This window comes from Corythoichthys intestinalis, chromosome 17, assembly GCF_030265065.1.
Source record: "Corythoichthys intestinalis isolate RoL2023-P3 chromosome 17, ASM3026506v1, whole genome shotgun sequence".
In the NCBI taxonomy this organism is placed as follows: domain Eukaryota; kingdom Metazoa; phylum Chordata; class Actinopteri; order Syngnathiformes; family Syngnathidae; genus Corythoichthys; species Corythoichthys intestinalis.
This window is the reverse complement of record NC_080411.1, coordinates 24,612,795-24,625,630: the sequence shown is the minus strand read 5'-3', so window position 1 is coordinate 24,625,630 and position 12,836 is coordinate 24,612,795. Positions and strand designations below refer to the sequence as shown.

General features: G+C 42.7%; 1 protein-coding gene and 1 long non-coding RNA gene across 2 annotated transcripts; one reads left to right on the top strand and one right to left on the bottom strand.

Annotated features, from left to right (window-relative positions):
- Nucleotides 1-1,045: 1,045 nt before the first annotated feature.
- Nucleotides 1,046-2,251, top strand: LOC130905903 (uncharacterized protein F54H12.2-like). The gene has a single exon (XM_057819681.1). The coding sequence runs from the start codon at nucleotides 1,046-1,048 to the stop codon at nucleotides 2,249-2,251; it is 1,206 nt and encodes a 401-aa protein (XP_057675664.1).
- An 8,137-nt stretch (nucleotides 2,252-10,388) lies between these two features.
- Nucleotides 10,389-10,802, bottom strand: LOC130905748 (uncharacterized). Its single transcript, XR_009061150.1, has 4 exons — nucleotides 10,733-10,802; nucleotides 10,610-10,651; nucleotides 10,511-10,537; nucleotides 10,389-10,429 (listed from the first exon to the last, which is right to left on the bottom strand). It is a non-coding gene; the product is annotated as an uncharacterized LOC130905748 (long non-coding RNA).
- Nucleotides 10,803-12,836: the final 2,034 nt, after the last annotated feature.

Below are 12,836 nucleotides of genomic sequence, written 5' to 3'. Positions count from 1 at the left end.
GAAAGAGTTTGAAAAAATCTTGAAAGATAATTTTGAGGTTGACATTAAAATAGCATACGCCAGGAACGTGGGGAGATTTTTTTTCACAGGAACTGGGCGTTTCAGAATCCGGCTCAGGCCACCGGTATCATATATATTTGGACTCTTGGCGGACGAATGGTATACTTGTGGACCCCATTGGACTGCAGCCACGCACCCCGCCGATATTAGGGCTGGTCTTTACCATTTCTACATATACACGGACTTGATTCAACACCAAACGGTCGGCGACACCCTAGCCCCGCTACTAAGGACTATTCCAATAACGGGGGAGCACCAAGAAACAGTTTTTAAAACGTTTAACCCGCCTTACTATCTTCCACTTAACAAAAGACACATTGAGGACATAGCGATAGAAATTAAAACTGATCAGAACAAACCAGTCCCCTTCGCTTACGGCAAAGTAATTATCACGCTCCATTTTAGACCAAAGTGAGAAAATGGTGGTGTTAGCAACACACCCGGACCTTTACCGCCTAGTGGATTATTACGAAAGCCAGGCTGGAGGGGCGTTACCTGGGTTCCACGGGTCACCAATTCAATATGGAAGAGGTCTGGGTTCCATCTTTGCCAAGCTGTTCCGATTTGTAACTCCGCTCCTTAGGAGAGGTTTCAGCATGGCGAAACCACACCTCCAGACAGCCGCTAAAAACATAGCGACGGACGTCGCAGGGCGCGTGATGGAAAGGATTCAGAAAAAGCCAGATCCACAGGAAGGCTCCGGTATCATGACCCTGGCACGCAGACCTCATAAATCACCTGCAAGGAGACTCGTTAAAAGGGGGCGTCGACCTGTGAAGTCACGTAAAAAGCGTGCGAGTGCATCTAGACCGAGATCAGTTTCCAGAAGGAAGCGTCGAAGAAGCCACGCGGACATCTTCTCCTAACCCCTTCATACCAAATGGCGCTCGCACACCACCGTTCACATGAATGCACTCTGGCCGAATTGGATTTGTTTGCCCCACCCCTTACGCAATTATCGATCGAAGGGAGTCAATATGTGGAGATGCTCCCGATCTCGGCCCTTACCGAAGACGGCCCCATCGAGTTTTTTGTTCCTGGCGATGGTTCTAAATATCTGGACCTCGCGGACACCCTGCTTCAGCTCCAATTACAGGTGACAAACGCCGATGGATCCCGTTTACCTGCGGCGGAGAAGGTGGGGCTTATCAATTACCCACTTAACACCATATTCTCCCAAGTTGATGTTACTTTGGCAGACAGATTGATATCTCAGTCCAGTTCGACACACCCTTATCGATCCATGATAGAAGCTTTATTAAACTTTTCGGACGCTTCTTTGAAGAGCCAGTTCACAGCCGGTATGTTTTTCAAAGATAAAAGTGGACAAATGGACACCACTGACCTTACTGGCGACGCTGTGAATGAGGGTTTGGTGAACCGAGCGCAGAGGGTTGCTGGCTCCAGATCATTTTATGTCATAGGCCCTCTACATGCCGACATATTTTTTTGTGAACGACTCCTGTTAAACAATGTGGACTTACGCGTCAAACTCATCAAGGCCAACAATGATTTCTGCTTCATTTCACCGGCTAACAGCGATCATAAGTTAAAAATATTGAGCGCTTCTTTATTTGTCAAAAGGGTCGCTGTCTCTCCAGCTGTTTCTCTGGGACACGAGGCTGCACTCCGCAAAGAGAACGCTTTGTACCCCCTGTCACGTATTAACGTAAAAACGTACTCTATCCCTCAACAATCTCGAACGTGTCAGCAAGATAACCTTTTCCTCGGACCAATGCCTCGTTATGTCGTAGTTGGCCTAGTTGCACACACGGCGTTCACGGGTCGTCGAGAAAGTAACCCTTTCAACTTTGCTAATTATAACATGGAGTATTTAGCTCTGACGCAGGAAGGAAGACAAATCCCCTCGAAACCTTTTCAACCACAATTTTCCGAAAGGAATGCCGCTCGCGAGTTTTATAATTTGTTTACGTCTACAGGCAGACATTTGAAGGATCTGCCTCTCTGTATTGATCACGAGGATTTCATGGACGGCTATGCTCTATATGTGTTCAATTTGAGCGCTAACGACGACACATCTGCATTATCGACTGTGTCTAACGGTAGTGTCAGATTGGAGATGAGATTCAAAGCTCCACTGCCTCACACAGTCACACTTATTGTCTACGCATGCTATGACTCTATTCTGGAAATAGACTCAAAACGGCAAGTACTGGTGGACTATTACTGAGAGATGGACGGGAGAGCCCTGGAAACTCTGATGACCCGCCTCCAGGGGAAGTTATTTGGAGGTGTCTACGCCTCTGATGAGTTAAACTCTTTAACCCCCACCCCGGCGAGACATTTTATTGTAAACACCCACCCGCGTAGCCAACCGGGGGAGCACTGGCTCGCCTTGACCTTGGAGGAGAATAATGTGGCAACATTCTTTGACGCCTATGGCCTGCCTCCAGATTTGGACTATTATCCCCCGAGTATCATCTCTTTTTTGGAAAAACACGCCAACCGAATAATATACCACACCTACCAACTACAGAACGAGCTCTCAATCACATGTGGTCAACATTGTGTATATTACTTAATTCAGCGAGGCTGCGGCCTTTCATTTCATGATGTATTAGCTTGCTATAGCGATGACACACTTAAAAATGACTCCATGGTATCTACTTTTGTTAAACGTCATCAAATGTTTACCTATGATGCATGCTATGGTCAGCGATCATGCTCGTTGCAAAAGTTTAAAAAATGTCATTGTCTGTAAACGCTTGACTTTTTACAAACATTTTATTCAATAAATGAAAAAAAAAAACAGAATATTTTCTCGTGTGCATTACTCATTTAATCCAATCCACTTGTGAGGCGACGACCTCTCTCTCTTCGCTCTTCTTTTTTTCGGATGCGCCTTAGGCTGGTCGTTAAACTCCAAACCGTCGTCAAGTTTTAATCGTCGGAACTGTTCACGAGCATGCGGATTCGAGATGGAAGTCTCGGGGATGTTTAATTCACGCAGTGTATGCAGGAACTCATCCCAACCTCTAGGGGGTGGTATCATGACTGTTTTTCCAGTAGATGTCAGATGTTTGAGGAGATCAATCATGTGCGAGCCGATAATGGGTCTACCTCGGAATATGAATTCGTTTCGCGATGTCCAGCTTTTATCATTGTCGACAAATTTTTTTAACACAAATAGAGCGTTTTTGCGATAACTGATTGGAAAGTTTTGCACCAGATCATGCCATGGCTCCTCCTCCTTCTTTACAACCGCTCCTTCTCCATCAACGCTTGTGTTGTGTTGGTAAGTCGCTGTGGGGAGGGTCAATGTGACATTCCGAGGCTCCTTCTCCCCTTGTTTCAAAAGACTTAAGTAACGTTGCATCAGAGCTTCATACTTTTTAATTTTATCGTATTGACTCAAAGAGCGATTCTCTAGAACCTCTCTCATTTTTATATCCAGATCATGCTCGGCTTTCTGCCGAATGTTGGGCTCTGTGTTCCTCAGCCGTTCTAGTTGTTGTGGGGAAATCAAAAACATTTTGTCCGCTGTTCTGAGGGTCATGTTTATCAGTCTTTTCTGATCAAACCACCTATAACACTACCCAGGACAGGAGCCAGTGTTGCCAACAAAGGGAAAATAAAACCGCCTTTCTGCTGCAAGGCAGCTCTTTTTCTTTTCAAGCTTTTTCTCCTGTCGGCCAGTAGACGGATCACCGTCCTTTGTTTTTTCAGCTTTTTGAGTTGTGTTGACGTAAGAGGAATGTTCCCACGTACAAGGTTAAGGGCAATTTCACACAACGCTTTGACCAGACTGTCTGGACTTCGTTTCAGTATGTCCTTACGTTTCTCAGGTTTGGCCTGAAAAAGCGCTTTGAGTAGAGGGGCGTTGGTTTTTAAGAGAGTAGACATGCTAGGCCTTAGAAATATACACGGTAGGCCACTGATGAGGAAGCACACCTGTCCTCAGTCTGTATCGTTCTGGACAGTTTGGGGTGAGATCTACAATTAAGTAGCCGTGAGGTACACGTGTGGCATCTTCATAACATTCTAAAAAATACTTTTTCTTGGAAGGGAACATCTGGTTGGCCAACACACTTGTCTGCAGTTGATCTCGAGGATTTTTAAACAGTATGATATAATTACTATTTAAGCTGATAGTGCGGCTATATTTGCCTTGATGAAATATGTTTTGAGTCAAAAGAATCACACTCTTGTTACAATGATGTCTGTATTGTGTAAATAATCTAACCACTTCTGGGTGGTCCAAGGCTTGAAAAATGACATCATCTAGAATTATGAGATGGCTTTGGTTTGTTGGAAAGAGTCTCTCGTCCTCGAATGAATCAGGAATGCCTTTCAAAAATTGAATTTCTTTATTTTGTTCCTTCAGCTCTAAATACATGGGTTGCATTGAAGTGTAAATCCAAACAACATTTTCAGGCACATATGTCATCACATGGTTACAATTCTCCAAAAGCTTCTTGACAAAAAACGTTTTCCCAGCCCCGCTAGGGCCTGCTAATAAAATAGAGCATGGCATTTGGAAGCGGGGGTCGAAACCAACCTCAGACATTTCCATTTCCTTAATAGCCAAAAGGAAGAGTTTTACCGCCGGCTAATAACCGTCGTTTGTCGTACACGACTTTAAATGTTTTCTGAAATGATTTATTTCTTAGCTCAAACGACTTTTTGTCACGCACAATGATGTGTTGCGGAGTGTTTATAGTCCTGGGGGTGCCAACGCCACAGTGATCGACATACCCGTCGACCAAGTCCTTTATAGTATCAAAATTCACACGCTGTGAACAAGCATAAGTCTGAGTGATCCCCTTGACTTTTATTACTGTTTTTTTGGTTTGTCTCGTCTGATACGCGTACGATTTTGGACCGGCAGAGACGAATTCCTCGATGGAATCGTTAGCTAGCTCATCCGTCAAATCGCCAAGATAATTACCTAGAGGGAGGGGCTCTTCTCCAGGACCAACTACATAGATGAGAGAGTCAGTGTCCGAATACAGGACATTTTCCTGCAGTTTTTCCAAATATTCGTACATGACTAATCGAGCGTGCGCAGTTGTCATGCATGCGACAAAAACATTGGAAGTTGCAGAGGGCGGGGCAATGTTTTTTTTGTTAAAGTTGTACTGAATCATGGCTACATCCTTGTTAATAAAACCAAAGTATTTGATCTCATACATCCCCGAGAACAAAATTTTGAAAAACTCTGCAGCCTTTTTGACAAAATGGGTTTGATTCAAGTTACTCCTTTGACCAAATTTCCCCCAAAGACTGTTCAGACACAACTTTGCAACCTGTCTCTTTCCCGGATTGAGTCCGATGGAGTCGATGTCTAGTTGTATTCCTTGATTTGCTTGGTAGTCGCAAATGTATTTCTGCTTGTCGGCCTGACTAACAACATTGGTCGGAAAACCAGACGCTTCTTGTTTCCCCTTGAGAAACGTTTTTATATATCCTTCAAAGACCTCGCTGCTGGTCTTTTCAAAATGCCAGACCTCCATTACACGAGCTAATCTGTAACCCAACTCAACAGCTTTGTTCATTTCGAGAGTGACCCACACGCCGGTCAGGGCCCTCGATTCATCATCATGTTTGCAGTCATCAGACTGGTTGTTTATTTCCGCACATGTGCGGCATAGTGTAAACACGAGTTTGCCTTTAGCAGTTTTGTAAGGGAGCACCGGGAAATACAGTTTTCGCGGCGGGTAGACTTTAGCTCTAATGAAACCAAAGTACTTGGTTACATCAGCCTCAAAATTGTTGTGGATAATAATCGGATGTCCGATCGCATATTTTTTTGAGGCGTTTACAAAGGGGTACAGGCTAGTGACATCAACATAAAGTATTTTCTGATCGGGACCAGCAGTGTGTCTTAACACAAAGGCATTTGTCCTACCGCCAAAGAGAGCTTCACGGGGATCTAGCGGTTTGGGGAAATCAGAGTTGTGTAAGAACTCCCGGATAGCGGGGTTCTCACATTTCAGTTTGTTCCATTCGTGCTCTTTCATGATCGTTAGCCGGACTCCTGGCACCGACTTCAATGCCGCCAACTTTTCCTCATTTGCCTCATGAAGCTCACGAAAGGGTCTTTGCGTCATCGGACAAATCGCCGACGGTTCAAAACAATCAGGACAGCCGTGAAAATAACAGCCATCAAATTCCCAAACATGAATCGTACCATCCGCCCCTAAGGCGTGGCCGTCAACAAAAAAACCACCCACCTTACGTTCGCCTGTGTTCAAGGCATGTTCGATGAATATTCCTCTATCATGCGACACCCATTCTAAATATTGTATGGACGCGTGTGAGTAGGACTTATGCCGACGTCTGTAATTGTCAGGGGATGGTATAGCCAAAGTGTCGGCCTGTAAGAATTTTGTACGGAAGACTTTCATGCAGGCCGAGGCTATCGTGACACTGTTTAGAGGATCCACATCTGTTTCTTTCAAAAAAGCATCTCTGAACAGCCGACAACCAATAGCTAAAATGTCCACATCGTTCTGACAGTACATTAGCGCCTCCTTGCGGAAATCGAATGTACCGTGACATTCTTTTCGGTACCAATCAAGGAATTTCTCCCGTTCGATCTCTGACATGCGGTCTATGCTGTAAAATTCAGGGGCTGGGTAGGGCCCTACATAATTCAGGTTCTCTTGGGAGCTGAATAAGTGAGGGAAATACCCCTTCATTTTGTCTTCATACCCCAAAGTTTTAGGCATCGAAGACAACTTCATCATTAAGAAGGACAAGGAGTCAATAAATTTTAAGCCATACCGAGTCTCGGTAAAACATATAATTTTACTACCCTGCATGATAGGGGACAGACCGACACCCAGATCCAACATTTTTGAAATCAATAAATAAGCGTCAAAAGCTCGAGCATTGTGGGCCACGAAGATGTAATTTTCAAATTTTTTTTGTCTAAAATGTAGGATAAATTGACGACAACAATCAACCCCGTAAAAGCATTTGTTCTCTCCTGCAAATGATTTTGTGCACACCAAGAAAGCTGTGTGTACCCCCTCATTTGATAAAAAAGTCTCAAAGTCGTAAAAGACTATGTTCTGATTTGGTGCCTGGGGTTTCAGGGTTTGGATAAAGCAAAGGTGTCTATCATTGACAATGTTGGCTGTCACCAATGGGACCCTACAAATTTGGCATTTAGGGACAGGACATCTGTGTTGTCTGGCTTTCTTGTACATATTAACGTAGAATGTCTGACCACATTTCTCACATTTCTTGTATCTGGAGCATCTGCTCCCCCATTCGCCATGGGACGTTTTAACAACTTCTTTATGCTTAGCGTAGCAAATCTTGTTGTAACAAACGTTATTACAGTCTGTGCATTTGGTATAATCCACCGATCGTTGACGGCATTCGGGGTCTTTACATAAATGACAATAGAATGCACACCTGTGAATGTTGGCATTCGCGTGACCTTTATAACAGAAATAGCAGAAGTAGGCGTGACCCAGAAATTGTGCTGGAGATTTCACGCCATAAAAATGATTCTGAATTAGAGTCAACACCAAAGTGTTTGGATTTTTGACAAAATCAGTCTCGAAATGCTTCATCGGCATATCCGAGTCATCAGGCCTGTACAAGACAACTATTTTACGATTCAGGTGTTGTTCAAATTTGTGAATGTCAGCAAACCCCGCAGCAGTTTGTTCACTCAGACCTATGGCTGTATGGAGTTCACGAGCCTTTTGTATTAAGGCATTTGTGGGTAACGATTTGTCTAACATATATGCTAACGCCATGGCTAAACATAGTTGATTGTTTTGAGGAAGTGGGTCATACAGGTACCGTCGTTTTTTGCGAACAATCTCACAATCGAGCATGTGTGTCAACTTTCTCCTAACCCCGCCCCTTTGATCTTTAACGATGTTGACCACCATCTCCAACTCAGTATTGCAGAGGATTTGGTAATTGGATTGTACAAGTCGATCGATCACATTGTGAAAACCATGAAGGATTATTTCAGGGTCATCGGTGGCATTTAAGACGACATGTTGCTGAACATTGTCACCGACCACCTCAATTTGAATAATGTCACCAGGTTGTGTAATTGCAACCACATGATCAGCCTGTCGCTGAACATTTTCCATTATGTCGTTGTAAAAGCTGACAAAATCAGGAGAATCGGCGACCCTCGACGGTGTCAATATCTGTCTCAATTCGATATTGTTAAATTTTGGTCTTACTGTTTCGCTTGCACCCCCTATTTGTGTGTCCGAGTCAGTTTGCTCCTGCGTGTCAGCTTGTACATCATTGTGCATGACACTGTCAGTTTGCTCCTGCGTGTCAGCTTGTACATCATTGTGCATGACACTGTCAGTTTGCTCCTGCGTGTCAGCTTGTACATCATTGTGCATGACACTGTCAGTTTGCTCCTGCGTGTCAGCTTGTACATCATTGTGCATGACACTGTCAGTTTGCTCCTGCGTGTCAGCTTGTACATCATTGTGCATGACACTGTCAGTTTGCTCCTGTGTGTCAGCTTGTACATCATTGTGCATGACACTGTCAGTTTGCTCCTGTGTGTCAGCTTGTACATCATTATGCATGACACTGTCAGTTTGCTCCTGTGTGTCAGCTTGTACATCATTGTGCATGACACTGTCAGTTGATTCGTTTGGAACATTGCTCGGTTGATTAAGTTGTATTAAAGCGTTTTGTAAAGGCTGAAAGAAATCGACAAAATCATCTATTGATCGAATGGCTACAAATGGATCATCTGAATCAATCAGCGTGTCTGGGTTGTGTTGCTCAAATGCCATCTCATTGTTTACCTGATTCACATTGTTTATTCCGCTGACAATATCCAACAGTTCGTAAGGTATATCAGGCTGTGACACCATTTGCTCGTTTATTTGATTGATAAAATCTTGAAATTCACACGGTATGTCAGGAATAGAATCATCCATTTTTAATCAGGATAGCAAATCAGACAAAATAATATGAATAATATCGACCTCTCGCTTCGTCAATAATGAATCCAAACGGGGTGCCAGGTTCCCGAGGAAGCTCATGCGGCCCGCTCCTGATGAGACGTGGAATTATAACTGCAAAGTTAAGAAACACATATCAGCTTGCAATTGTACAAATTCATTACATTTTCATTATGAAGTATGACATATACGTTCAATAAGGATAGATTAATAAAATATATAAATTCATTATTAAGGTCAACATACAGCTTAATAACAGGTAGATTAAATAAGAATCACACAATGTTTTGCATTTTTTTATTCAAAGCACTGCAGTAAGCGTTCCCCTCGCCTTTTTCTTGGTCTGCGTAGCGTTCCCATCTTGGAATGTGTGCGCACATACACACACACGCACGCACACACGCACATCCCTCCTCTTTCTTTTTCTCCTTCCTTAACATGTGCGCTAGGAAATGTGGACGTTTTTCTCACTATACTATTGAATTTCATTTTCATCATTAAAAAAACACTGTCTCTTACCGTTTGGTTGAACGAATAACTCATCAATCTGCGCAGTTGCATCTACAAATAGAGGGGAATTTTATAATTAATAGGACATGTAGAACATAATAGAGGGAAAATATATAATAAAATATTCTTACCCACAACTATTGCAGGTTTTGGGGCAGCTTAAGAAAAAATAAAAAATATATAAATAAATGATAATTTCATTAAGGGTAGATTAATAAAAAGTGAATACATATTCAATACAAAATCATTATTAAGGGCAACATACAGCTTAATAACAGGTAGATTAAATAAGAATCACACAATGTTTTGCATTTTTTTATTTAAAGCGCTGCAGTAAGCGTTCCCCTCGCCTTTTTCTTGGTCTGCGTAGCGTTCCCATCTTGGAATGTGTGCGCACATACACACACACGCACGCACGCACGCACATCCCTCCTCTTTCTTTTTCTCCTTCCTTAACATGTGAGCACACACACACACACACACACACACACACACACACACACACACACACACACACACACACACACACACACACACACACATGCCCCCACACACACCCACACCCTCACGTCTTTCTCCTTCCTTAACAAGTGCGTTAGGAAATGTGGACATTTTTCTCACTATACTATTGAATTTCATTTTCATCATTAAAAAAAACTGTCTCTTACCGTTTGGTTGAATGAATAACCCATCAATCTGCGCAGTTGCATCTACAAATAGAGGGGGATTTTATAATTAATAGGACATGTAGAACATAACAGAGGGGAAAATATATAATAAAATATTCTTACCCACAACTATTGCAGGTTTTGGGGCAGCTTAAAAAAATAAAAAATATATAAATAAATGATAAAATACATTTCATCATTTTAAAAAAAACTGTCACTTACCGTTTGGTTGAATGAATAACTCATCAATCTGCGCAGTTGCATCTACAAATAGAGAGAAATTTTATAATTAATAGGACATGTAGAACATAACAGAGGGGAAAATATATAATAAAATATTCTTACCCGCAACTATTGCAGGTTTTGGGGCGGCTTAAAAAAAATAAAAAATATATAAATAAATGATAAAACACATTTCATCATTAAAAAAAAACTGTCACTTACCGTTTGGTTGAATGAATAACTCATCAATCTGCGCAGTTGCATCTACAAATAGAGAGAAATTTTATAATTAATAGGACATGTAGAACATAACAGAGGGGAAAATATATAATAAAATATTCTTACCCGCAACTAACACCTGCGCTGGTGGTGCGTATCGAATCACCGAGGGGGTAAATATAAAATTCTCACCAACTAAGATGGCTGGCTCATCGACAGCTTAAAAAAATGATAAAACACATTTCCTTGTAAATGAATAATTTGTTTTAGAAAAAAAAAAGGCTTACCTTCTTTGGCTACACAAACGTTAACGCCTTTTTAACGCCCACCTCATTATGCCAAAGACGGCTGCTTTGGAAGAGGGCGGAGATTCTCACGGAGAACTCCCTCATCAGATCATTCCAATCTAACAGAGGGACCGCCATGATGATCATAAACACTCCGCATTCGCTGTTAAATGATTCTAACTGGAATTCCAACTCATCATGACAGACGCTTTGATCATCTTCCTTCTCCAAACCCTCTTGTAACTTAATCTTCACTCTGAAGAACCACCGTCCACTGTTTGAATTTCTGGAGAGCCAAACAAAGCTCAAATCTTCCCACGCTTCCGATGAAGATAAACACTTATCCAACACACCAGGTATGAGGTCCTTTATAACACCCCAATCATTAGAATTAAGCATGCCTATGTCAGCCGGCAGCATGTTGTCGTTGTCCTCATATTTACTGAAGAAACACAGCTCACCCATCGCATAGTTGAACCGGAACCCCCATGATCCTGAGTCAGGTAAAGGTCTAACCTCTTCCAGCTCCTCACTAGGCGGGTATTGCACACGCCTTAGGTACATCTGCATTTTGCGGGGGGCACCCGTGACCGCATTGGGTCGTTCCCGGCTAATGTTAACACACGTCTCGTTAATCATGGCTCCCCTCACGGTAGCTTGTTGAGAATGCCGGTTAGCTCGCTTTGGCTACGACTAGCCCAGGCGCTAGCCACGCCCTACTACTTCCGATTCTTCGTTAGGACATGTACGGACATGTCCCCGGAACACGCATTAGCACGCATGCGCTAAACACGCCCTACTACTTCCGATTCACATGTACGGACATGTCCCCGGAACACGCATTAGCACGCATGCGCTAAACACGCCCCCTCCACACACTACGTTTTTTTCTAGGGGGGACATGTACGGACATAACCCATAACACGCCTAGCACGCATGCGCTAAACTTCAAAGTTGTTAAACATCTGCCATGACCAATAGTGATCAAAGGACTACGATCAAAAGGGGTCCGGGGGCGGGGGTCATTAATCATCTGTCAGCACCAATAGAGATCAAAGGACTACGATCAAAGGGGTAAAGGGGGGCTGGGGTCATTAATCATCTGTCAGCACCAATAGAGATCAAAGGACTACGATCAAAGGGATAAAGGGGGGGGGGGGGGTCATCAATCACCTGTCAGTACCAATAGAGATCAAAGGACCACGATCAAAGGAGAAAGGGGGGAGGGGTCATCAATCATCTGTCATCATCAATAGAGATCAAAGGACTACAATCAAAGGGGGCGGGGTCACAGAGGTCAAAGTCATAAATCATCGGGGGCATGAACCCTACTTGACACAAGGTGTATTTTATTACTCTCTCACGACATATAAAGAATGTTTTTCTTCATAAGTTTCCTGAAGCCAAAACAGAGGAAAAAATGTGAACAATGGATCAACTTGTGTGGACGTCCAAAAGACCAAATCAACACCAGCAAGGTGAAGCCATCTACCTTCATATGCAGTAAACATTTTGTTGGGGCCATGGTCCTACAGAGGACAAAGAGGTAAGCCATTTTGATGTTTTTACTTATTTTTTAGCGTGGCATTTTGCTGTGCTGCTTCTGTCTGACTATGAATGACCTGAAAGTAATTAAAATGGTATCTGACTGCCACTGTTGTTACCATTTCTGTTGTAAAAAAAAACAACTTTAGTAAGGGTGAAGTGTAAATAAATTATAGAATTAAGATTTGTTATTAATGAAAAAATTAAAAGTGTTCGTTGGCTGTCACTGAGTAGCATTTGCGATCGCTACACAAAAATAGTAATGTAAATTACCCCCAAGAACGGTCAGAGACATAAAATAACCAGAGGAAATAATATAAAAGAAAGACAGGGCATATGGTGGTAAAGGATAGATTGTTGAAGCAGGAGAATGTCATTGTCAGTGGCGTAAGGCAATG